Here is a 27226-nt window from a genome sequence, read left to right as displayed (position 1 = left end):
TGGGCGAGAGAGAGCGAGAGAGACGGAACACATGCGACTTGCCTCATCTTCTTAAAAACATAAACTCACAGCTTGATAGGAAAGTTGTTCATGTGAGACGGACGGACAGTTTAAAATTTGTGTCTTTCTTTTCCTTAGCAGACCGGGACCGTTGCGACTGCAATGTAGTTTATTTAACAGTAGAAACTTTTTAAAAAAAGCTTTATAAAATAGAAATATTTTAGTTATTTTTTTTATTGAAATATATGACTTTTTAAATGTATAGGAACTCCAAAGAAAATAAAGGCCAGCCGTTTGTGCTCTAAAGACCCGCACAGACTGTTCGCGTGAGCATGTGTGTGACAAAACTGTCAAAATCCGCACGCGCCTCCAAACGCCGACAGTCCGCATAGTTATCTGCGGGACTTAGCCTTTTATTTATTAATCCTGCCATCAAGCCAGCACTTGAGAAATCTCGACAAACAGGTAAGCGAGCAGAATCTCTCTCTGCGCGCGCACACTTGACCGCTAACTAGTTCCAAAAAATAACCTTACTAACATTTAACGTGATAACTCCCTTTCACCCCACAGGTGTTTAATGTGTCTGAACACATTTAGATGACTAGATAATAGAACATGGAAATAACAATTGCACAGATGAAGGAGATTAATTCATCATTTCTATTGACCCCATTCACCAGAGGTGAAAATTGTTCAGACGAAGAACCGAGTCATTAAGGAATCAAAGAACGTCTTTGTGATATAATTTCGAAAAAACATTTTCTTTGGAAATAACGCATGTAATGCGTTAATGGTTGGTGCCGTGCAGAAGTGCAAACGCATCGTTTTAATGTACGGGTACCCTGACCCAAAATTCGATCTGAGAGTAATTAAAAAAAAAAAAAACCCATCATTAACTATTACCCCAATCACTATGCGCAAAATACTAAAACCAAATGTTGCCTGACACGTGTTGCCACATAAATATCACTCCATCCATTGACGTCTTACCCAATATCCGCATTCCCCCGAAAGAAATACAACAAACTTCGCATTGAGACAAACTTCACAGTAATAACCGCAAGTGTACAAGTTTTAGACCCATTTCAGTACACTCTTCTTGGAGCATAGTGACATTACTCATTTTGGTAACACAGTGTTCATGTTTAATATACAGAAAAAAAACCCTGATTGACAGCTGTTTTGTGGAGATATAAAACTGAATGATAGGGGGTTGATCATTCCACAGTGGTCAACCGATCCACAAATCTGTCTGTCTGTCATAATTGCACCTGTTTCACCTGCCGGAGGTTCGACAAAATGGGGCAGATGTGCTAAAAGGGGTGTGGATGTACAGAGATTGAGCTCCGTGCTAATAGTTGCTCGAATGTCTCCTGATCCTTCAATATCACATGTAGGCTATTACATTTCCTGAAATGAGACTCAGTTCATCTTGATATTTGCAACGGTCAGAGCAGCAGTGTAGAACAGTGGTCAGAGCAGCAGTGTGGAGCAGTGGTCAGAGCAGCAGGATAGAGCAGTGACCAGAGCAGTAGTGTGGAGCAGTGGTCAGAGCAGCAGTGTGGAGCAGTGGTCAGAGCAGCAGTGTGGAGCAGTGGTCAGAACAGCGATGTAAAGCAGTGGTCAGAGCAGCAGTGTAGAACAGTAGTCAGGGCAGTAGTCAGAGCAGCAATGTGAAACAGTGGTCAGAGCAGCAGTGTGGAGCAGTGGTCAGAGCAGCATTGTGGAGCAGTGGTCAGAGCAGCAGTGTGGAGCAGTTTATCAGAGCAGTAGTGTGGAGCAGTGGTCAGAGCTGCAGTGTGGAGCAGTGCCTAGAGCAGCAGTGTGGAGCAGTGGTCAGAGCAGCAGTGTAGAGCAGTGACCAGAGCAGTAGTGTGGAGCAGTGGTCCGAACAGCAGTGTAGAGCAATGGTCAGAGCTGCAGTATGGAGCAGTGACCAGAGCACCAGTGTGGAGCAATGGTCAGAGCTGCAGTGTGGAGCAGTGACCAGAGCACCAGTGTGGAGCAATGGTCAGAGCTGCAATGTGGAGCAGTGACCAGAGCACCAGTGTGGAGCAGTGGTCAGAGTAGCAGTGTGGAGCAGTGGTCAGAGCTGCAGTGTGGAGCAGTGACCAGAGCACCAGTGTGGAGCAGTGGTCAGAGCAGCAGTGTAGAGCAGTGACCAGAGCAGCAGTGTGGATCAGTGGTCAGAACAGCAGTGTAGAGCTGTGGTCAGAGCAGCAGTGTGGAGCAGTGGTCAGAGCAGCAGTGTGGAGCAGTGGTCAGAACAGCGATGTAAAACAGTGGTCAAAGCAGCAGTGTGGAGCAGTGGTCAGAGCTGCTGTGTGGAGCAGTGGTCAGAGCTGCAGCATGGAGCAGTAACCAGACCAGTAGTGTGGAGCAGTGGTCAGAGCAGCAGTGTGGAGCAGTGGCCAGAGCAGCTGTGTGGAGCAGTGGTCAGAGCTGCAGTGTGGAGCAGTGACCAGAGCAGCAGTGTGGAACAGTGCTCAGAGCAGCAGTGTAGAGCAGTGACCAGAGCAGCAGTGTGGAGCAGTGGTCAGAACAGCAGTGTAAAGCAGTGGTCAGAGCAGCAGTGTGGAGCAGTGGTCAGAGCAGCAGTGCGGAGCAGTGACCTGAGCACCAGTGTGGAGCAGTGACCAGAGCAGCAGTGTGGAGCAGTGGTCAGAGCAGCAGTGTAGAGCAGTGACCAGAGCAGAAGTGTGGAGCAGTGGTCAGAGCAGCAGTGTGGAGCAGTGGTCAGAACAGCAGTGTGGAGCAGTGGTCAGCGCAACAGTGTGGAGCAGGGGTCAGAGCAGCAGTGTAGAGCAGTGGTCAGAGCAGCAGTGTGGAGCAGTGATCAGAGCAGCAGTGTGGAGCAGTGGACAGAGTAGTAGTGTGGAGCAGTGGTCAGAGCAGCAGTGTGGAGCAATGGTCAGAGCAGCAGTGTAGAGCAGTGGTCAGAGTAGCAGTGTAGAGCAGTGGTCAGAGCATCAGTGTGGAGCAGTGGTCAGAGCAGCAGTCTGGAGCAGTGGCCAGAACAGCAATGTGGAGCAGTGGTCAGAGCAGCAGTGTAGAGCAGGGGTAGGGGCATCAGTGTGGAGCAGTGGTCAGAGCAGCAGCGTGGAATGGTGGTCAGGGCAGCAGCATAGAGCAGTGGTCAGAGCAGCAGTGTGGATCATTGGTCAGAGCAGCAGTGTGGAGCAGTGGTCAGTGCAGCAGTGTGGAGCAGTGGTCAGAGCAGCAGTGTGGAACAGTGGTCAGAGCAGCAGTGTGGAACAGTGGTCAGACCAGCAGTGTAGAGCAGTGGTCAAAGCAGTATTGTGGATCAGTGGTCCAAGCAGCAGTGTGGAACAGTGGTCAGAGCAGCAGCGTAGAGCAGTGGTCAGAGCAGCAATGTGAAGCAGTGGTCAGAGCAGCAGTGGTCAAAGCAGTATTGTGGATCAGTGGTCCAAGCAGCAGTGTGAAGCAGTGGTCAGAGCAGCAGTGTAGAGCAGTGGTCAGAGCAGCAGTGTGGATCAGTGGTCAGAGCAGCAGTGTGGAGCAGTGATTATTTTTCTGTGAACTACAGCAGCCAATCGTTAATTGAATTATCAGTGTCAATTAAGGTCTGCTAATCTAAAGCAAATAGCTGAGGAATGCTTGTTTCTGAACTCACTTACAGCTCTGAACACACACGCACACACACACATATGCACGTACACACAGCCTGTGCTTGGGTTAAGTTCGGGCTGTGTTCTGGTCACGATAAAAATGGACACTTACGATACTTTGCTGAACTATCAAGGAGCATGGAGTGGAAAACAGTAGCAGCAAGAGGGGGAAAAAACTACAGCTGGACTTGAAGTTGAGAGGAAGAAAAAAGTTTTATTGTTTATCGTAAACAATACAATTGCTGTTCTGGTCATGATCAGATAGTGTTCAGGGTATAAATGGTCTGACTATATTCATGCTGTGTGTATTCTTGGTTGGAGGTGGGAGGTGTTTAAGATGTGCCAGGCCATGCTCAACCTTTGGTCAGGTCACGAAACAGGCTGTGATCAGATTGTGACCCGTTTGTGTTTAGGTTCTTGTGATAAATCCGTGTTCTAGCTGTGATTATCTTTGAGTGTTTGGGATGGGATCAGATTGTGTTCAGGCTGTGGTCAAGTCAGTTAGTTGTGTCAGATTGATGTTCGAATGCGTTGCATTGATCAGCCTGTGTTCGGTTGTGTTAAGAGTATTCAGGTTGGGAGCGTGTTTTAGATGTGCAGGCATGCTCGACGTTTGGTTTAGGTTCGAAACAGGTTTGTCGGTCATTGTGACAGTTTTAGGTGTTAGATTGTGCTAATACGCGTGTTCAGAGCGTTGTATGTTAGCTTTGAGTGTTTGTTCGGATGAGAATGCAGTGTTCAGGCTGTGTGCGATGGTGTTACAGATGTGTTCCAGATTCTGATGTTCCGATTGTGGCAATGCAGTGTTCAGGCTGTGTTCAGGTTGTGGAAAGCAGTGTAGTGGTTGTTGTGGATGCAGTGTTCAGGTTGTTTAGGTGTGTAATGCAGTGTTCAGCCTGTGTTCAGGCTGTGGGAATGCTATGTTTGGTTTGTGTTCAGGTTGCGATAATATAGGGTTCTGTCTGTGTTCAGGTTGTGGTAAAGTAGTGTTCAGGCTGTGTTCAGATTGTGGCGATGTAGTGTTCAGGCTGTGTTCAGGTTGTGTTCAGGTTGTAGTAATGCAGTGTTCAGGCTGTGTTCAGGTTGTGGTGATGCAGTGTTCAGGCTGTGTTCAGGTTGTAGTAATGCAGTGTTCAGGTTGTGGCGATGCATGTCAGGTGTGTTGTTGTTCAGGATTGTGTTCAGGTTGTAGAAATGCAGTGTTCAGGTTGTGTTCAGGTTGTGCGTTGCAGGTGTTCAGGTTGTAGTTGCAGGTGTTAGTTTAGAGTTGCAGTGTTCAGGTTGTGTTCAGGTTGTGGCGATGCAGTGTTCAGGTTGTGTTCAGGTTGTAGTAATGCAGTGTTCAGGTTGTGGCGATGCAGTGTTCAGGTTGTGTTCAGGTTGTAGTAATGCAGTGTTCAGGTTGTGGCGATGCAGTGTTCAGGCTGTGTTCAGGCTGTGTTCAGGTTGTAGTGATGCAGTGTTCAGGCTGCGTTCAGGCTGTGGCGATGCAGTGTTCAGGCTGCGTTTGGACCGTGACTGCGTCCCGGAGGCCCCAGAATGTGGATGTAAAGAGCCAGTGAGCTGTGTAGCGCTCCGCCGCGTTCCGACGCCGTGTGGAATACTAACGAGCCTGCTTTGTCCTGTCCCCTGCTCACACACACTCTCTCTCACACACACACTGTGTGTGTGTGTGTGTGTTTGTCCGCATGTCCCCTCCCTCCACACTCTCCCTCTCTCACCCCTTTTTTCTCTCAATGGTCCTTTTGTCCCTTTCATCTCCCCCTTTCAAACAAAGGATACTTGTCCGCCCAGGAGAGAGGGAAAGCAAACGGGAAGAGGAAGAGAGGAGAGATGAGAGGAATGATAGTGACCGGCAGGAGAGAGAGAGAAAGACAGGAGGAGAAAGGAGCAATTATGTAACAAATACGAGTATTTACCCCAGAAATTCCAACTATCCGCCATTATACAGCAATGTATTATTATTATTTTTTTTTATTTCATAGGAGCAGCCATCATTGTAATGTAATATTTGTCCCAAAAATACCAGTCATTATGATGAAATTATGTCCCGCTACCTGGAATTTGTGTGAGCCTTTCATTTCCCCTGTGACACTTAAGCATTAAGGAACTTCGACTCCTTGGGCATCCCTCTCAGCTGTTTTAAAAACAGAAGAGCTTTTAGTTCCTTTCGCATCAATTATCTGGAATTCAATCCAAGCCATTTCAAAAGTGCCAACAGCAAGTGGCTCAATTACTCGTGTCTTAAGCGTACTGTTCACTGACCAGTGTTGATGAACAGGTGCATGTGAAGGGTCATGTTTGAGCTGTGCTGTGTAGCAGTAGTGTTCAGTGCTGTGTAAGAGCAGTGTTTGAGTTGTGCTGTGTAGCAGTAGTGTTCAGGCTGCAGCAGTGTTTGAGCTGTGCTGTGTAGCAGTAGTGTTCAGTGCTGTGTAAGAGCAGAGTTTGAGCTGTGTTGTGTAGCAGTAGTGTTCAGGTTGTGTAAGAGCAGTGTTTGAGCTGTACTGTGTAGAAGTAGTGTTCAGTGCTGTGTAAGAGCAGAGTTTGAGCTGTGCTGTGTAGCAGTAGTGTTCAGGTTGTGTAAGAGCAGTGTTTGAGCTGTGCTGTGTAGCAGTAGTGTTCAGGCTGCAGCAGTGTTTGAGCTGTGCTGTGTAGCAGTACTGTTCAGGCTGCAGCAGTGTTTGAGCTGTGCTGTGTAGCAGTAGTGTTCAGGATGTGTAAGAGCAGTATTTTAGCTGTGCTGTGTAACAGTAGTGTTCAGTCCTGTGTAAGAGCAGAGTTTGAGCTGTGCTGTGTAACAGTAGTGTTCAGTCCTGTGTAAGAGCAGAGTTTGAGCTGTGCTGTGTAGCAGTAGTGTTCAGGTTGTGTAAGAGCAGTGTTTGAGCTGTGCTGTGTAGCAGTAGTGTTCAGTGCTGTGTAAGAGCAGTGTTTGAGCTGTGCTGTGTAGCAGTAGTGTTCAGATTGTGTAAGAGCAGAGTTTGAGCTGTGCTGTGTAGCAGTAGTGTTCAGGTTGTGTAAGAGCAGTGTTTGAGCTGTGCTGTGTAGCAGTAGTGTTCAGGTTGTGTAAGAGCAGTGTTTGAGCTGTGCTGTGTAGCAGTAGTGTTCAGTCCTGTGTAAGAGCAGAGTTTGAGCTGTGCTGTGTAGCAGTAGTGTTCAGTGCTGTGTAAGAGCAGTGTTTGAGCTGTGCTGCGTAGCAGTAGTGTTCAGTGCTGTGTAAGAGCAGTGTTTGAGCTGTGCTGTGTAGCAGTAGTGTTCAGGTTGTGTAAGAGCAGCGTTTGAGTTGTGCTGTGTAGCAGTAGTGTTCAGGTTGTGTAAGAGCAGAGTTTGAGCTGTGCTGTGTAGCAGTAGTGTTCAGGTTGTGTAAGAGCAGCGTTTGAGCTGTGCTGTGTAGCAGTTGTGTTCAGGTTGTGTAACAGAAGCGTCATGCAACACGGTTCTGTGTAATAGTATTCTTTCAAAAAGGATGTGTTAATATCCAACACACTTTTTGTGTTACAACTTTTGTGTTACTTTCAAAACATTTTGCGTCAAAGTTACTACTTTTGTGTTACAAATGTACAACTTCCGGGATACAAAGCTAGACTTTTCAACAGACTGTGTTGAATGTGCAGTAGCACAAAATGTGTTGTCCTTAACTTGACATGGCGGTGTGTTAAGACATGAAACGTTATGTGCTGTTATTAACACATGTGTTTTGAGAGGGTAGCATCCGAGATGCGCTGTGTAAGAGTAGCATTTGAGCTGCGGTGTGTAACAGTAGGATTTGAGCTACACAGTGTAACAGCAGAGTTTATGTTGCCTTGTGTAACCTTAGCATTTGAGTTCTGCTGCATAACAGCATTCAAATTGTGCTGTTTACAAGTACTGTTTGTGCTGGGCTATGTAGCAGCAGTGCTGTGTAGCAGTGTTTGAACTGTGTTGTGTTACAGTTGTGTATTGGCTGTGTCTTGTAACAGACTGCAATACTGAATCTGCTACATTAACCAACGGGTGAATTGGCTTTGTGATGTGACAATGCGGGTGTGTTGACCCTGTGATGTATAAAACAGTGAACTGGCTCTGTGATGTAATACTACAGGCTTGGACATTACACAGGATTTATTATAGAGCTTTTCACAAACAGATAAAAAAAAAAAATCAGTTCGATTGGCAGGTTTCTGAGATTTGCTAAGATCTTCTTTTTTGATACCTGTGTGAATAGGTGAGTGCTTCAGGACAAGCACCATTAGTTTTTCCTTCACCTTGTTTTTGAAAATGCAGGTGCCCTCCTAGCGTCTCTGTAGCTAACTAATTTGGGCTAACCAGTATTAATTAAAGTTTTGTCTTTTACAGTTTTCTTATTTTTTCTGTCAAAAGAAAATCATTAGAACTCTGGCCTATATCTGCTTTGCACCATACACTGTAGCTTTGAATCCTCTAATTTGTTGAGACAACTACTAATTTCAAGTTGACTTGACAACTGAAAACATGTTGAAGCAATAAAAAGACGCAATTTGTTTTTACAGTGTATCCGCTCTCTCTCGCCTGTTTTTTTATTCTGAACTTTGCCTTTCTTGTGCGTGGCCTTGTCGCGTGATTGTTCTTTAATCACTGGTTCTCAGAACTTTACTTTTTGTTTAATACATTATCATTACTCTTCTATGATGATTTTATCAGTTCTATTCCGTGTCTATGCTTTTAGCTGTGTCGGTATGCTTAATCATATTATTTGCAGAAGAAGAGTGCTGAAAGAAAAGTTTGTTGTTATCGTGGCCAAAAGCAAAAATACAAGCTCGAAGCATACAAGAATCCAGGTCAGGCTCCACCTACCGTCACAGTGCCTCACCGTCAGATAATACGTTATGCTCTGAGATGAAAAAAAGAGAGACAGAAATACGAGACTCTTTTAAACAACGACAAGCGCCATCAGACGGTATCGCGCCAGATCTGCTGGCCTTTATCGAACCGTACGCCTTTCACTACAGGCCTCTATCGAGCCCTGTGTGCTCCTGCGCAGGCCCTCATCTGCAGGCTCAGCCCAAACCCCCCTTATCTACAGTCGGGTTTCAAATGCTAATGTTTTTATTTCCTGCCATGAGAGAAATGTCAATTTGAGAGAGAAAGAGAGAGGAGGAGAGAGAGAGAGAGGGAGAAAGAAAGAAAGAAAGAGAGAGGGAGAGAGCTAAAAGAGGGGTTATTGTGTTGCTGTGTGTGTGTGTGTGTGTGCGCGCTGTTTGTAATTACAAATCTTTGAGTGGCAAAAGATCGCAACTGCATAGCTGCATTGTGATGACTCCTAATTAATGTGGAGGTTATATAATGGTTGTGTGGTGCTGGACTATGTGTGTGTGGGGAGCGAAGGGGGCGTTCCTGCCCCCTGTGTGGGCATACATGCATCATGAGCGTGCGTTTTGGGCGGGGGAAGGGGGGGGGGCTCACTCAGTCATTTCAGTGAGTGGGCTGCGACTCAATGAAGGGGGTCAAAGGTCGGGTGTGTGAGCACGGCCCCCAGGCACATGGCTTCCCTTCCCCTTACACACACTTTATTTACACATGGGATCATTGCCCAGAAACTCTTCCTCCCCTCTCTCGCTCTCTCTCTCTCTCTCCCTCTTTCTGTGCAGAGTGAGAGAGGGAAGGGAAGGAGGGAGGCAGTGTTAGAGACAGAGACAGAGAGAGCGAGAGACAGAAGGGCAAATGTGACAGAAAGCAGATGGAGAGAGAGAGACTGTGAAACAGAAGATGGAGAGAGAGAGTGTGAGAGACAGAGTGAAAGAGCTGGACAAAGGTAGTAAGAGCGAGTGTATTTGTGGATTTTTAGTTCCTGTTGTTCCAGATGTTTTTGATCTCTTATATAAGACACTCAGTTGCAATCGGGGTCCCTAAAACCCCCCAAAATACATAGAAACAATCTGTGTGATATTCATAACAGACATCACATCCTGTTCACAGCATATTCTGCTTACATCACATCCTGCTGTCACCTGTGTAACTCATAACTTGATTATACGAATTCCCATGGATTTTGAAGGATCAAGAGTAACTTTATTGATTAATGTTTTTGTCACTGTTTTTGATGCTATGTATTTTACTTGATACTTGATATGGATTTAGATAAGTGGTTCCCAACCCTGTTCCTGGAGATCTATCATCCTGTAGATTTTCATTTCAACCCTAATTGGGCACACCTGATTATACTAATTAGCAGCTCAACGAGATCGCTTGCTGTTGAATGAGGTGTGCTTTGTTAGGATTGGAGTGAAAATCTACAGGTTGGTAGATCTCCAGTAACAGGTTTGGGACCCACTGATCTAGATTCCATTTTTGATATTGATTACTTGTGTGTGTTTATCTTTTATGTTGTCTTTGTAAGCAACTTTAATTCATGTCAAAACCTACCCCATCTATAGCCAAAGTCCTGTTCGTGGTTTTTTACTAAAGAGGAACTCTTGAAAAACAAAAATTATAATTTTTTTAGAGCCTTCTGCTTTCCATTTAATGTTTGGTAAACAGCTTCCCAATGCAAAGCAGCAGAAGAGTGAAATAGGGTAGGCTGATTGGCTGACAGGAGGGTGCAGGGTGTTTTAGAGGCTGTGATTGGCTGAGAGGAGGGTGCCGGGTGTCTCAGTGGCAGTGATTGGTTGAGAGGAGGGTGCAGGGTGTCTCAGCGGCTGTGATTGGTTGAGAGGAGGGTGCAGGGTGTCTCAGCGGCTGTGATTGGTTGAGAGGAGGGTGCAGGGTGTCTCAGTGGCAGTGATTGGTTGATAAGGATAAACGCTCCCTGTAGACGAAAGACAGCTTCCCCTCTTTCCATCTCCATTCAACGACCGTAAAATGAACTTTTACCGTATTAATTCCACGGCAAGAAATAAAATACTGTCTTTTTTCAAAGCAGGGCTAAGAAAGATGGATGTCTTGAGTGTGAAACATTGCAGCATTGTAGCAGAAATCTCTCTTTCTGCGAGCCTTTCATTCCAGAAGAAAAAGAAAAATTCCTTGTCTCTCCAGGGTGCAGCAGAGCTGTTTTTTTCGGTCCCACAGTCCCACAGTCCCACAGTGTTATGTTGCGGTTGTTTTTTTGTTGCTGTTGCAGCCTATCTCTTGATCAATTAAGGTTGTTCAAAACGTGCACCTAAGATCCTCTGTAATCTTTCCCCTTAAACTAAAGGCCCTACTGCCTACTTTGAGTACAGTTATTGAGTATAGTTGTTGAATACACTGGATGAGAAAGTTGTGAAGTAGGAAGAAATTTCTCAAAATGTAGTGTAATTCCAGGTGGATATAGCCGGATATTACAGGGATTATACAGGGTTTCGCTGAGTAAATTCGGAAGTATACCTTTCAGGAAGTAAACAACTCTTTTGGTTCCATAAATAAGATGTGCATCCATTTTGTGAGCATGGATCTGTGTGTGACTGTGTTTGTAGGTGTCTGTGTCTGTACAGGGGAAGGGATGGAGGATATATAATATTTTGTGTACTTTTAAATGCGGTGCTGGCAGTTGTACTCTGTTTTTCTCGGATACAGATATGTTAAAAAATAATATATATATGTATACGTGCAGCTTCATTTTAAAAAGGAGGCACAGCTTTGCAGACGTTTTCCTTCATTAACAACGATAACGCCACATGGGCATGACTGCACAAGGGCTAACCATCCTAAGACACGTCCACAGGACAGCTGGAAAATAGTGTGGAGGATGTTGTTCGCATACTGCCCATCGCGTACTAAACATTACAATACATTACATTACATTACATTACATTCATTTGGCAGACGCTTTTATCCAAAGCGACGTACAAAAAGTGCATTTCATGGTCATAGACAACTGCTAAACACAGGTTCAGTAAGGTACAATACTTATTTTGTACAGCTATTTCTAGCCAAGAACACAGTTTAGTTCACACAGTGAACACTATTCAGCCCCAACCTCTGCAAAGCCAACTAGGCAGAACTAAACCATATGCACTAAACAGTATGCAGCTATGCTTCTGTAGACAGTACACATTCTGAGTACACGACAGTTATGAGGCTGATCCGGTATTAAAAAAAAAAAAAAAAAACGGCCTCTGCGTTCACCCGCGTCTGACCCACTGTCTCCGCCCCCCCCCCAGAGTGGAGATGACGGCCACGCCCCCTTCCTCCCGAAGCTCCTCCCCCCAGAAGGTGTGCCACTCGCAGACGCAGACGGAGGCGACGAAGCCGCTGCTGGGGGGCGGGGCCGGGGGCGGGGCGGGCGCGGGGGCAGGGCCCGCCGCCCTGCGCCGCAGGAGGCGCGTGCTCTCCAAGGACGGGCGGAGCAACGTGCGCATCGACCACGTGAGCGGGCGGGGCGCCCTCTACCTGCGCGACCTCTGGACGACCTTCCTGGACATGCAGTGGCGCTACAAGCTCTTCCTGTTCTCCGCCACCTTCGCCGGCACCTGGTTCCTGTTCGGCGTGCTGTGGTACCTGGTGGCGCTCGTGCACGGAGACCTGCTGGGTAAGATGGACGACGAGGCCTGGGGGGAGGGGGGGGGGTAGTTGTGCCGTCTTGTCGGCGTGGAGGAGTTTTTTCCGTGTTCGCCCCGTGTTCGTGTGGTTTTGAACTCTGGATCCTACAGGCTCCTCCCAGAGTCCAGAGACGTTACATTACTGGCATTTAGCAGACGCTCTCATCCAGAGCGACTTACAACTTTTTACATAGTTTTTCACATTGCCTTCATTTATACATTTTGGTATACACTCACTGAAGCAATGCAGGTTGGGAACCTTGCTCAAGGGTACAATGGCAGTGTGCAACCTGGGAATGGAACCTGTGACCTTTAGGTTACCAGTACCAGTACCAATACTCTAGACATGCAGGCTCTAGGGTTTACTGGTAAAAGAGATGTCAATCTCAATGTGACTACCCTGGTTTTAAATTAAAAAATATATTTTTAAAAATCTACTCCTACAGAGTACATATGGTCTCTGTTGGACTCGTATGTTCGCTGAAGTAGTAGAGCTGAAGTAACACTGGACATTTTACTCTGTAGTAGTGTGTAGTGGCATTCAAATTGTGTGTGTGTGCGTGTGTGTGTGTGTAGCAAGGCTATTATCATAAAAGTAAAATAAAACAATAACTGATATATTTGTGAACTGACATAAATAAGAATAATTCCTGTTCAAGATACTAAAAATTAAACTGAAACTAGAATCTTTGCCTCTAAAACACAAAGACATGAAAGCAAACATAATTTTCTTAATGTTTTAGTTTTATATATATATATATATATATATATATATATACAAAAGACGATTAAAAGCAAGTGGCATTTGTCCTGCCTGTTAGGTGTCTAGGCAGTTACAGCCACTAGATGGCGATGTGCTGCCTTATGAACAATCTTAACCTTTGAACTTCGGAGTTTTCTGTAAAACAGCAATCTGACGCTGCTAGCTGTCATGGCGGAGGCTGATTCGGAGGCCTGGTGTCAGAAAAAGACAGAGCTTAGCCTGCAACTATTTTAAGTACATTATCAATAGTGTGTCCTGTACATTTTAATTTGAGCAACTGCTTTTAAATATTTAAGAGTTCCTTAGGTACATGGTAACATTACTTGATTTGTCTTGAGAAACTTTTAATCTGGTCTTTTGTGACTGAAAAGATGTGCCTTACTAGTTCCATATATAGAGGAGGAATGATCAATTACTATTACAACTACCTCCCATTCCCACAAAGCACTTTTTCCCATTTTCAGTGAGTGTGTGTGTTGTGTGCGTGTGTATGCACATGCACTGTTTAGTGTGCGTGTGGGTGTAGTATTTTTCACGTGTATGTGTGTGAGTCTGTGTGTACTGTTTAGTGTACTTGTGGGTAGTGTTTTATGTGTATGTGTGAGTATGTGCACTGTTTAGTACACACACACACACACCCCATGTGGAGTTGCTTGAAAATTTTGGGAAAAAAAGTAAAAAAAAAAAACAGAATTTTTTTCTCTAAAATATGTGAATGTAGGCAACTGCATGTCAAACAGCATAACAACCCAGCTATAATAAAGCAATGAGGCACGTGGGGCTGTGGTATATAGGCAATGTAGTCACGACTAAACGGCGCTGTTACGGGTGGGGTGTGTGTGTGGGTGGGGTGTCATGGAAATTTGTGAACATTCACTTGGGGTCACATCACATAACATTACTTAATTGTTAGAAACTTTCAATCTTGCCTTTTGTGACTGAAAAGACCTGTCTTACTAGGGCCATCTATAGAGGGGGAATACTCTATTACTGTTAAACTGTGCATTTAAGTGTGTGTGTGTAGTGTGTGTATGCAGTGTGTGACGTGTAGTGCGTAGCATGCAGAAGGTGTACAGGTGAGTAAAGGTGCTGCCGTGTTGTGTACCTGTGCCCCTCCCTCAGAGATGGACCCCCCCTCGAACCACACGCCCTGTGTGATGCAGGTGCAGACTCTGACGGGTGCCTTTCTCTTCTCCCTGGAGTCTCAGACCACCATTGGCTACGGCTTCCGCTGCATCACCGAGGAGTGCCCAATCGCCATCCTCCTCCTCATCCTGCAGCTCGTCATCACCATGGTGATGGAGATCTTCATCACTGGCACCTTCCTTGCCAAGGTGAGTGCCAGGGCGGCAGTGGGCGCCATTTGCAGGTGGTGTTCTGGAGGGGAGGTGGTGGTGTAGTGGACTGGTAACCAAAAAATGTTGCAGGTTTGAATCCCATGTCAGGACACACTGTCACTGTGCCCTTGAGCAAGGTTGTTTCAGTCAAGCTCTGCAGCTGTATAACATTGTGACAATGTAGGTAACTCGAGATCAGGGGTGTCCAGTCTTATCTGAAAAGGGCCAGTTGTGGGTGCAGGTTTTTGTTTTAGCCCGGCACTAAGGCACCTGATACTACTTGATTGAAGAACATAATTAGTTAATCAGTTTAATTACGTGTCGTAGTGCTGTGCTAATATGGAAACCTTGCACCCACACTGGCCCTTTCAGATATGATTGGACACCTCTGCTTTGGATACCAGTGCCTGCTAAATGACCAAACTGGAATTGTAACTGTGTCTTATGCCATCCGGTGGTCACATGCAGTATTGCAGCTGTTCTGTTTAGGCGCTGTTCTCTCTCTAGGTTACATTACATTACAGGCATTTAGCAGACGCTCTTATCCAGAACGACTTACACAACTTTTACATTGCATTTTACATTGTATCCATTTATACAGCTGGATATATACTGAAGCAATGCAGGTTAAGTACCTTGCTCAAGGGTACAACGGCAGTGTCCTTACCCGGGAATCGAACCTGCGACCTTTCGGTTACAAGCGCAGTTCCTTACCCACTGTGCCACACTCCGTCCTAGGTGGCTCGGCCTAAGAAGCGCGGCGAGACGGTGAAGTTCAGCCAGCACGCCGTGGTGTCCAGTCACGAGGGCCGGCCCTGCCTCATGGTCCGTGTTGCCAACATGCGCAAGAGCCTCCTATTGGGCTGCCAGGTAAGAGGGGGCGGGGCTTACGATGACAGTGTGATCTCAGGCTTGCATGTGTGAGTGTGTGGAGAATGTGTGTGAGTGTAATTACACACTGTGTGTGTGTGTATAGTGTACTACCTCTGTGGCTGTGTGTGTATGTGTGTGTATAATGTAGTGTGTGTATATTGTTGTCCTGTGTGTGTGTTTGTGTGTATGTATGTATAATGTAGTGTATGTATAATGTAGTACCTGTGTGTGTGTATGTGTGTGTACATGCATGTATGTGTGTGTGTGTTTGTGGTTTGCGTGTGTGTGTGTTTGTGTGTGTGTGTGTAGTGTGTGTGTGTGTTTGTGTGTGTGCATGTGTGTAGTGTGTGTGCGTGTGTGTGTGTGTGTGTGTATGTGTGAGTGTGTCTGGTGTGTGTGTTTGTGTGTGTGTGTGTGTAGTGTGTGTTTGTGTGTGTGTGTGTGAGTGTGTGTACACCTGTAACACCTGTGTGTGTTTCTCCAGGTAACGGGGAAGCTGCTGCAGACGTCTCTGACTCAGGAGGGGGAGACGGTGCGTCTGGACCAGAGGAACGTGCCCTTCCAGGTGGACACGTCCAGCGACAGCCCCTTCCTCATCCTCCCCCTCACCTTCTACCACGTCATCGACGACGCCAGCCCCCTGCGCGCCTGGGCGGCCAAGGGTACTCTCTCTCTGTCTCCCTCCTTCCCTTCATGTCCATACCCCATCCTCTCTTCTGTAGCATTATACTCCCATCTTCTCTCTCTCTCTCACTCTCACTCCCTCCCTTCATCTCTACACCCCATCCTCTCTTCTGTAGCTATATACTTCCATCTTCTCTCTCTCTCACTCTCCCTCCCTCCCTTCATCTCTATACCCCATCCTCTCTTCTGTAGCATTATACTCCCATCTTCTCTCTCTCTCACACTCCCTCCCTTCATCTCTACACCCCATCCTCTCTTCTGTAGCTATATACTTCCATCTTCTCTCTCTCTCTCACTCGCCCACCCTCCCTTCATCTCTAAACCCCATCCTCTCTTCTGTGGCTATATACTTCCATCTTCTCTTTCTCTCTCACTCTCTCTCCCTCCCTCCCTCCTTCCCTCCCTTTGTCTACCCCATCCTCTTTCTTAAGTTCTACCTCTGTCCCTCCCTCCCTCTCTCTATCCCATCCTCTCTTTCTTCAATTCTACCTCTCTTTCTCCCTCTGTCCCTCCCCCTCTCTCTACCCCATCCTATCTCCCTATAGACGGTTTCAACGGTAACAACATAAACAAACGTTACTGCGCATGTGCGTTGTTCTGGCCCTAACTTGACTTCCGGCAGACTTCCGCAAACAATCAATAACAACAGAGTCCCTCTAGACTATTTCTGATAACAAGCAAAGTAAATAACAAGTAAATTACGTTAGCTAGCTAGTTAAAACTATGTCTAGCCCGTATTATTTGGGGTTACCACTCGAAGAAAAGAACCGTTACTTGGCCAAACTGAAATGCGATAATGTTACATTACCAGAAAATCAAGTGACAGATAACTGTTCACAGTATTGCACCTTGCTGAGCATCATACATTCCTTACATAATCCATAACTGTTCTGGGTTACATGCACATTCATTCCTGTATAAAAAGTGCACTCTTTCTATGATGTTGCTTAAAAACGATGATTAGAAGCACACACTGGGGCTAGTGGGCAGCATGTGTACCAAATGCAATTACTGTAGGTTATTTATTTAACCTAGATGTTTTATGGGAAAACATCGTGGCTCTTATAGTTTGGGTCATCTTGCTAGGTTACCACAACAAAAATGATCGGGCAATGTAACGCTGTCAAGTCATTGGAAACAGGTATCATAACGTTAGTAAAAAACGTAGCTAAAGCGTATGAACTACTAGCATTGAGCTAACGTTACTGTGCATAATTTATAAAATGGTAGCTACGTTTAGCTAGCTAGCTAGTTGGCTAGCTAACTAGAATGAATTAATTAAGCTACAATCAATTTAGTTAGCTAATTCATAACTATTTCAGGCGTGTTACTGGTCAGCTTAGTTATCGCTTATTATGAGTTTGTTACCTGAAACAAAGTGCTAGAGTGAGAGCACCTATTCGACCACCTTCGTTCGACAGACAGGAAAGCGTAAACTGATTCGCAACTATATATGAAATAGGCGAAATATCGATAACAACCTGTACCTAGTTATGTAGGAAAAATATCCTTGTTATCCTCCTGTGGTTATTTTTTCAGTACTTTCACGTTTTTTTGTGTGCCAGCAAATAAGTCAGACGTGGTCCAGCGCTAGCATTTGGTTGCTAAGGGGACGTGTATCGACCACCCCATATAAATGAATGGAAATTTGCTAGTATCCTGTCTTGCATATTGGAGGTTAATATGAGAAAGGGTGGTCTCTCATCAGCACGTCTAGGAATCCGTACATATTCACTGTTGTAACCTAAGTCGCAGGACGCAAAATAGCCGTTAGGAAAGCAGTTTGAAATTATGAAGCAAAGTCTGCGCCATTGACTTTAATGGGTCGCGATGACATAATTCATTGTCTTAAGTTGATATTAGGGAGGACAATCGAAAAATTTATTTCCGGAAATTAGCATAAGTATTGTGATTAAAATACCAGTTTAGCCTTAAATTAACGTATTGTGAACAGCGATCGTACATATATGGAATATTAATGTGATATATTGGCTGTTTTGTGGCCTTTTAGCTCGCACTTTCCCAAAATTCCATCAATGATAAGATCGGGACTCCCACGGCACCGAAAACCGATAGATTTCACTGAACATTCGACTGTTTACATTTATGGGGTTCTGAACGAGTGACATCATAATAACTCTTACTGGTTGATTTTACGCGGTCATTTATGGCAGTTGGTTCTCTCAGAATTCTGACTGAGAGCCAGGTCAGTATTTTCACTGGACACTTGATACATCCCGACTTATAACTTCAAAGTCCCAAGTCATTTGTGAATGGTTTAAATGGATTTTGAAAGTAGACACTTCATGCTACAAGCATGCTAAGGGATTTGAGTGTGCTGTGAAGTTTAGGTAGCAAACAAATCAAATCAAATCAAATTTTATTTATATAGCGTATTTTACAACAGTTGTCACAATACGCTTTACAGACAGCCCTAGCCTAAACCCCCACAGGAGCAAGCCTAAGGCAACAGTGGCAAGGAAAAACTCCCTGTGGCAGATGGGGAGAAACCTTGGAAGGAACCAGGCTCAAGGGGGAAACCCATCCTCCTCTGGTCGGCTCAGGGTGCCGACTGGTGACCAGCATGTCAGCCAGTTTATGCAGAAGATATGATAAGTGATGTGGCTCAGATGATGGGTGGGGCCAGGTGGCGGTGATGGGGAACAGCAGGTGGCGGCAGATGTGGGCAGGGTGGAGGCAATGACGAAGGAGGGGCTGGACCGCAGAGGTGGGGGAGGCCAGACGACTCTCGAAGCACTCTCGAGGGTTGGGGCAAGAGCCCCGCCGGCAGCGTGGGGAAGAGGGTGGAAACAGCAGTTAAGGGATTTGCAATATACCAGACAGTGAGTAAGTGCCAGTGCTATGTATTGTGGGACGCCGCCAGGAGTAGAATATGGCTGCATATCTACTAGGACAGGGATGGAGAGCCCATGCAATCATGAGGGTAGACAACCATACCCGCCTATCAAGAGCCAGCCCATGTAAAGTCGGGTCACAGCTGATTGACAGGTGACAGTAAGGAAAGGATTGCCACCTAGAAAGCTCTATGACTACAGGCTTCTCGCACCCTGTCTCCAGACTATAACTGATTGTAAGCTTGAGCATAGAGGTGCGTTTTTAATCTAGATTTAAATATTGAGACTGTGTCTGACTCCTTTATAAATAATGGAAGCTGGTTCCACAGTAGTGGGGCCCTGTAGGAGAAAGCCCTACCACCTTTTAGGTTCTTGGAAATTCTTGGGACTACCAAGTAGCCTGCGTCTTGAGATCGGAGTGACCTTGTGGGCTTATAAGGTAGGAGCAGGTTCGATATGTACACAGGTGCACGTCCATGCAGAGCTTTAAAAGTCAGGAGCAAAACCTTGAAGTCTATCCTATACTTAATGGGTAGCCAGTGAAGCGACGCTAGTACTGGTGTAATGTGCTCATACTTCTTAGTTCTGCTCAGGATACGAGCAGCTGCATTCTGCACAAGCTGGAGACTCTTTAACGAGTTATTAGGGCAGCCAGAAAGCAGGGCGTTACAGTAGTCTAACCTAGACGTAACAAATGCATGGATCAATTTTTCAGCATCCTCGACTGACAGGAAATGTCTAATTTTAGCTATGTTGCGCAGCTGAAAGAAGGCAATTCTGGATGTGTTTTTTATATGGGTGTCAAAAGATAGATCAGGATCAATGGTGACACCAAGGTCTTTAACGACCATATTAGGTTCAGCCAAACAACCATCACAGTTTAAGGTGAGAGTAGACAATTTCTCCCTTAATATTTTGGGACCTAAAACCAACATTTCAGTCTTGTCTGAATTTAGGAGCAGAAAATTTGAAAGCATCCAAACCTTGATATCTACAATACAGGCCTCTAACCGTGAAAGCGGCAGTGCTTCGCCAGGTTTCATTGAAATATAAATCTGGGTATCGTCCGCATAACAGTGGAACTCTACGCCATCGGATAATATTGCCAAGTGGTAGCATATATAGCGAGAAGAGTACTGGTCCTAGTACTGATCCTTGTGGAATACCGTATTTCATTATTGAGGAGCTGGACTCATCTTCTTTTAATTTGACAAACTGTTTCCTGTCACAGAGGTATGAACCAAACCATGCAAGTGCCTGTCCATGAAGTCCAACACAGGCCTGGAGTCTGTCCAGGAGTATTCCATGGTCAATTGTATCAAAAGCTGCACTCAGGTCGAGGAGCACAAGAACCGACACAGAGTTACGGTCGGCTGACAGTAGTAAATCATTTGTAACCTTGATAAGTGCGGTTTCTGTGCTGTGGTGGGGTCTAAACCCAGATTGGAATACCTCATGGATACCGTTAGAGCTAAGGTATGCACTTAGTTGCTTAGCAACAATTTTCTCCAATAATTTTGAAAGAAATGGAAGGTTTGAAATAGGTCTATAATTTTCCAATTTATCGGGTTCTAAGTTTGGTTTCTTCAATAATGGCTTAATGACTGCCACTTTTAGTGACTCAGGTACGTATCCTGTGACTAGGGATGTATTAACGATTTTTAGGATATGCTGGCCTAGTACTGGAAATAGTTCTTTAATCCAGTTTGAAGGAATAGGATCGAGTACACAAGTCGTCGGTTTTGAAGACATGACTAATTCGGATAACTCAATCATGCTAATGGGCATAAAACAGCTCAGTACTGCTGTCTGTAAATCTTCCTGTTGTAACCAGGTGCGGGGCTGTTTATTAGCAAGAACAGGAATAGTGCATGATGGAGACAGTTTGGAAATCTGGTCTCTAATAGCCTCAATTTTCTGATCGAAGAAGTTCATGAAGGCATTGCTGCTAAGGTTGGAAGGATAAGATGAAAACTCTGATGATTGTTTTTTAGTTAATTTATCCACAGTGCTAAATAGGAATTTTGGGTTATGTCTATTTTGTTCAATAAGTTTTGAGAAAAAGGCAGATCTAGCAGAAGCAAGAGCTTGCTTATACTGAAGAAAGCTGTTTTTCCATGCAAGATGAAATACTTCTAGCTTTGTTGATCGCCATTTTCGCTCTAATTTTCTAGTAGACTGCTTCAGGGCCCGGGTGGTATCGTTATACCACGGAGTGTGTTTTTTCTGACTAGGGTTTCTTCTTTTAAGGGGGGCAACGGCATCAAGAGTGTTCCTGAGGGTAAAGGTTAGCTGGTTGGTCAATTGGTCCAGATCGGCTTCATCAGCATTTTCATCAGTCTTTTCTTCTATGGAGAGGAATGACTCCGGAAGCATATTTAAAAACTTTGGAATAACCTCAGGGTTTATTGAGCGGCTGTAGTAATATCTAGGCTGTGATACAGCCTAGATAACAACAAGGCTGAATCCTTCTGACGTAATTTACATAGCGACTATATGCTCAGATCGCCTAGTTTCACTCACTACGGCCAAGCGGAATCGATAAGCTTTCAGAAAATATATAACTTTTAAAGATTTAATTCAGTCTTCTACTGGGACTTTTGCTGTTTATCGAGGGTGTGACAGAAAATTTCGGTGCCGCTGACTATAATCGAATGTTTTTCATATTTACCGTTCGATTGACCAAGTACCATTCAAAGTATATTTTTATGGGTTAGTACTGTCAGATTGTGCTAGGTACTTCACATTAACCTTGTACAGCGATCAATAAAGGCTAACAGCACAGTACCACTTAATTCTAGTAACTTCTATCACCACTGTAATGAACTAAAAAAAGGTAACAAACGACCTTTTCTGTGAGAAATGTATTGTCAAGCTCACGCGCATACACTGCTGGCGACATTCTAAAGCTTCGTTTTGCCCTCCCTATTGATATAGTAAATAAGGCTGTATTAGTATTACTAAATGTGTATGTATGAAGTTGATTTTTTAAAATACAGTTTATTATGTGTATTTTTACAGGACTTACATTTTAATAGGTAACGATGTCCAGTTATTTCTCAAAAATACGAAGTAACAACGGGCAAGCACCAGCTATGATAATCGCAGGGATTCATCAATTCGTTTCACAATTTCCTAGTGAGGTTACAAAGTTAAATTATGTATTTTTACTAATTTTCGAAATATAGTTTGTTCCTGAGGTCAGGTTGCACCCCACAGCACAACAACCTGAGCCCAACATCAGTCTGTTCATCAGTTTAACTTTCACTCCATTTGTAATCGGTGCCATATTAGCCAGTAAACACAAACCCAATAATAAACAAACACAGACCGGAAGTTAATTTTGGGCCAAGCGCACAACCTTGGCAACGCGCGTGCCACTGATGAAACCGTCTATAATCCTACCTCTCTTTCTCCTCAGCCCCCTCCCTCCCTATCTCATCATAGCAGCCTGTCACATATAATGTTAGCATTGGGTTCAAACCGATAAGTAAGTTTTAAGCTATTATTGGCCGATACTGATAGAACCACAGTATTATTGTGTATCCCTAATACTGGCTGGGGTGCAATCAGCAGGAAACGCATCACAGAAACAAAGGGGCTGATGGGAGTTGGAGTCCAGAGCTTTAAAGTGTAAAAATGAAGCTAGTGAGTTATGTTCACAGTTGAGTGCAACAATGAAAGAAAGAAATACATGACAGAAATGTGTCAGTTATTATAATTTAACCACTGTGCTAGTTGCTTACTGAATCATTATTGTTTTAACACTTGAATGGTGAATCAAACAGAACCGCAGTGTTAGCAGTGCTTTAATGTCTCGTTTGTGTGGGCCTGGCTTCCTCAAATGAGTTTCTTATGTTAAAATATAATGATTAATGTAATTACTGATTATGAGAATGCTCAGGTCTGACACATTTTTACCACAGAGCCAGGTTCTCCTGCAGCATCTTTTTTCTTCTCTTCTCTTCCACTCTTTCAGTGAATGTTTTGGTTTTCTTGTTGGTGCCTGGGGTATTGTGCAGGTCATGGATTTGTGGTTCATTGTCTTCTCTGGAAAAAATGGCTTTTGAGGTCTTTTGAAGGTTGGTGGAATGGTGAATAAAGCAGACCTTAAATGTCAAAAAGTCTCTTCCACTTATCTTCTCATCTTTCTTTTTCTATCTCTCCATCTCTATCTTTCTGTCTCTCTATCTGTCTGTCTTTATCTTGCTGTCTCTAACTCTGTCTCTCTCGCTCTCTTCCTCTATCTCTGTCTCTCTTTTTCTCTCTTTCTCACTCTATGTCTCTATATAAATACAAATTCAAATAGCTTTATTGGCAGGAAATACATACGTACATATTGCCGAAGCATCATGAATCAATTGAAAATATATATATAAATTTGTGGTAATATATTTTTCTTATATTTGTATACTTTGTACAGTTTAGGAGGAAGTGCATCTCTGTCTCAACCTCTCCTGTCTTACAGTGACCACATATTCGTTTTTCTTTTGGTAACCATGAATTTTTGTGTCTGCCCTTTTCAATTTCAAGGGTGTGGCCGCTGAGTCTGTATTTGGTCAGGATCCGTCTCTGCTTTGTATCTCTGACAGAGAAGAGATACTCTGCTGGAGTATAGTCTTTTTTCAGGGTTCGATAGCAATTTAGTCGACTTTGTGTTTTGGTTTCTTTATCCCAATGTTCCAAATACAAATGTTTTGTTTGTTGCATAATTTGGGTTATTCTGATTTGCGGCTGGTAAGCAGTGCTGGTCTGAGCGTGATGCAGGTTAGTTTGGGTTATAGAATTAGTAAGCTTCAGTACCAGCTGACTGAGGGGACTCTTTTCTGGGTTCAGTTCTTGGGATTTTAGCACTTTAGATTGTAGCGTGTCATTGGGACTTGATTTGAGATGTATCCAGAATTTTAGAGCTTTTTTTGTATATTTATTACCAATGGGAATCGGCCTAATTCTGCCCTACATGCATTGTTAGGTGTTTTCCTTCGTATTTGCAAGATATTTCTGCAGAATTCAGTATGTAGGGATTCAATTGGATTCTTGTCCCATGCAGTGTAGTCTTGCTGACTGAGTGGACCCCAGACCTCACTTCCATACAGTGCAATAGGCTGAATTACACTGTCAAATAATTTGGACCAGATTCTAATTGGGATATTTAGTTTGAAAAGTTGTCTTTTTATTGCATATATTGCTCTTCGAGCTTTTTCTTTTAATGCATTTACTGCCATGCGGAAACTTCCTGATGCAGTGATAGTCATACCAAGACAGGTATAATTCAGAGTGTGCTCTAGGGCGGTGTTACCTAGAGTTAATTTGTATCTGTTTTCCTGACATCTGGGCTTCTTTTGAAAAATCATGATTTTTGTCTTTTTTACTGCCTGTCAAATTTACTGCCTGGGCCCAGTTCTGGCAGTATTGCTGAAGAAGATCTAGGTGTTGCTGTAACCCCTTTTCTGTGGGTGACAGCAGGACCAGATCATCTGCATAAAGCAAACATTTGATCTCTTTGTCGCACAGTGTGAGGCCAGGAGCTGCGGACTGTTCTAACAACACCGCTAACTCATTAATGTATATATTGAACAATGCTGGACTGAGGTTACAGCCCTGTCTCACACCACATCCTTGCATGAAGAATATCTCTCTCTTTCGCTTCCTCTCTCGTTCTGTCTCTGTATATATATATATATATGTGTCTCTCTCTCCCTCTCTATCTCTCTCTTTCTCTGTCTCTCTCTGTCCTCCCTCTCTCTCAATTTTCAAATTTTTTTTTTTCAATTTCAAAGAGCTTTATTGGCATGACAAATATATGCACTTGTGTTGCCAAAGCAGTGGTTACAACATACAACTATATACAATGAATCCGAGAATGTGAATTTGTTATATAAAAAATATATACAAAAATATCAGTAAGTGATGTTAGGTGTGTGTGTGTCTGACTATCTGTGTGTTGTGTGCATGACTGAATATTATGAGAGTATGGCAAGAGAACACAAATTGTGCTGCTAGTATGCAGCAACCTTTTTCTTCTCCTAATAGGTAGGGTAATCTATCGTCATTGGGTATATCATTGAATTGGGGACATTTCTGGATCATTTTTTGGTAGAATTTTTGGCGAATTTGGTCAAATTTTGTGCATTCCATTAGGAAGTGTTTTTCGGTTTCAATTTGGTTGCCTTTGCATTGTTGGCACAATCTTTTTTCTTCTGGCAACCATGATTTTCTGTGCCTGCCAGTTTCTATGGCTAAGTGGTGCTCGCTGAGTCTGTACCTCATCAAGGTGGTTCTCAGTTTTTTGTCAGTAACTGTGGTCAGGTAGTTCGCTACAGCATACTGTCTTTTTAGGGCCAAATAACATTTCATTTTACTTTGCGATTTTGTTTCCCAGTAGGTTATATAATTCTGTTTCAGCTGTGTTTCAATTTGGTTTTTTCTAATTATGTTTGTAGTTTTGTTCTGATCCTGAGCAGGTGAGGTGTTAGTGTGTGTTAGTGTATGTCGGGAACTAAGGCTCAGGACCAGCTGAGTGAGGGGATTGTTTGCTTTGCTCAACTCTTGGTATTGCAGGACTTTGTATTGATGTGAGTGGGGGTCACTTTGTTTTAGGTGCTTCCAAAATTTGATTGAACTTTTTTGTATTTTGATAAGTAATGGGTATTGGCCTAATTCTGCCCTGCATGCATTGTTTGTTGTGTTTCTATGTAATTTCAGGATATGTTTACAGAATTCTGCATGCAGGTTTTCAATTGGATGTTTGTCCCATTTGCCAAATTCTTGACTGATGAGTGGACCCCACACTTCACTGCCATAAAGAGCAATTGGTTCGATTACAGCTCCAACGATTTTAAGCCAAATGCTTTCTCCCTTAGTCCATTCACTGCAATGTTGACGTTTCCTGTAGAACTGTTTTTTAGGCCTAAATAATAGTAATTTGAGGAATGTTCAATGTAGTGTGTTCCTAACATGAATTTGTGTTTTGTTCCCTGAGATCTGGATCTTTTTTGGAATGCCATAATTTTAGTTTTGTTAAGGTTTACTGCCAGGGCCCAGGTCTGGCAGTATTGTTCTAGCAGGTCTAGGCTTTTCTGTAACCCCTGTTCACTGGGGTAAAGGAGAACCAGGTCATCTGCATAGAACAGGCACTTGATCTCTGAGTTGTGTAGAGTGAAACCAGGCACTGCAGCTTTTTCTAATATGTTTGCCAATTCATTAAGATAAATATTGAAAAGAGTTGGGCTAAGGCTGCAGCCCTGTCTCACTCCACATTCCTGAGAGAAGAAATTTGTTCTTTTGTTGCTAATTTTTATGCCGCATTTGTTCCCTGTATACATAGATTTTATTAGATCATAGGTTTTACCCCCTACACCACTTTCAATAATCTCTCCCTCTCTATGTTCCTCTCTCTCTCTCTCCCTCCCCCTCTCTCTCTCCCTCTCTATGTCTCTCTCTCTCTGTCATCTTTCTCTCTCTCTCTCTCCCTCTCTATGTCTCACTCTCTCTCTCCCTCTCTGTGTCTCACTCCCTCCCTCTCCCTCCCTCTCTCTCTCTTCCTCTCTATGTCTCACTCCCTCTCTCTCCCTCTCTCTCTCTCTCTCTCTCTGCTCAATCCTCATCTCAAATGCTTCTTCTGCTAAATCACTCTCTCACTTCTCTGCTCAAAGTCAAATTCAAAAGCTATGGAATGAAATACATGTAATGCAAACGTAACATGAAACGGATAGACAATGAAATACAAACAACATTGTGAGACACAATGCAACAACAGTGTCAAGGCACAACGAGTAGGCTATACAATAACAACAATAACAATAATAAAAAAAAAAAATAATAATAATAAAAAAATTAAAAATATTTTCTCTCTCTCTCTCCCTCTCTCTCTCTCTCTCTCTCTCTGCAGGCGGGGGGTGGACGGACCCGGAGCTGGCGGACTTCGAGCTGCTGGTGATCCTGAGCGCCACGGTGGAGCCCACCTCTGCCACCTGCCAGGTGCGCACGTCCTACCTGCCGGACGAGATCCTGTGGGGGTACGAGTTCCCCCCCGTGGTGTCCCTCTCCCCCGCGGGCAAGTACGTGGCCGACTTCTCCTTCTTCGACAAGGTGGCCAAGACCAAGGCCCCGCCCCTCTTCAAGCAGGCTCCGCCCTCCAGCCCGCCCCCGCAGCGTTACCCTGGCAACAGAGGAGGCGGGGTGGAAGGGGCGGATCCGGAGAAGCTGCGCTTGGAGCAGCAGTACAGGGAAGAGAGGGGGCGGGGCCGAGACGGCGGCCCTCTGAGCGTCCGAATCAGTAACGTGTAGGAGAGGGAGAGATGGAGACGGGCGGAGAGAGAGAAAGAGAGAGAGAGAGAAAGAGGGGGAAGAGAATGCAGGAGGAGAGAGGTAGGAGGAGGAGATGGAGGGAGAGAAATAACCTGAGAGAGGAAGAGGGGGAAGAGAATGCGGGAAGAGAAGGAGGAGAGCGAGGAGGAGAAGGAGGGAGAGAAATAACCGTGAGAGGAGGAGGGTGGTTAACACTGTCGGGCTCACTGGTAAACACAAATGCACACACACTGTCTCGCTCTCCCTCTCTCACACAGACACACACACACACTGTCTCGCTCTCCCTCTCTCACACACACACACA

General features: G+C 44.5%; 1 protein-coding gene across 1 annotated transcript; it reads left to right on the top strand.

The window, feature by feature from the left end:
- On the top strand, nucleotides 1-27226 carry LOC135260619 (ATP-sensitive inward rectifier potassium channel 10). Its single transcript, XM_064346002.1, has 6 exons — nucleotides 1-465; nucleotides 11723-12090; nucleotides 13986-14197; nucleotides 14939-15070; nucleotides 15558-15735; nucleotides 26504-27226. Exons 2-6 carry the CDS (start codon nucleotides 11730-11732, stop codon nucleotides 26899-26901), a joined length of 1281 nt encoding a protein of 426 aa, XP_064202072.1. The 5' UTR covers nucleotides 1-465; nucleotides 11723-11729; the 3' UTR covers nucleotides 26902-27226.

Source organism: Anguilla rostrata, chromosome 8 (assembly GCF_018555375.3).
Source record: "Anguilla rostrata isolate EN2019 chromosome 8, ASM1855537v3, whole genome shotgun sequence".
NCBI lineage: Eukaryota > Metazoa > Chordata > Actinopteri > Anguilliformes > Anguillidae > Anguilla > Anguilla rostrata.
The sequence above is the reverse complement of the archived record's forward strand: the minus strand, read 5'-3'. Positions and strand labels throughout refer to the sequence as shown.

Bases quoted from the DNA above. Each gene is read 5' to 3' on its own strand.
- LOC135260619 (XM_064346002.1), top strand. From the start codon at position 11,730: ATGACGGCCACGCCCCCTTCCTCCCGAAGCTCCTCCCCCCAGAAGGTG. The intron at 12,091-13,985 runs GTAAGATGGACG...CCCCTCCCTCAG, and splicing joins CGTGCACGGAGACCTGCTGG to AGATGGACCCCCCCTCGAAC. The intron at 15,071-15,557 runs GTAAGAGGGGGC...GTGTTTCTCCAG, and splicing joins GCCTCCTATTGGGCTGCCAG to GTAACGGGGAAGCTGCTGCA.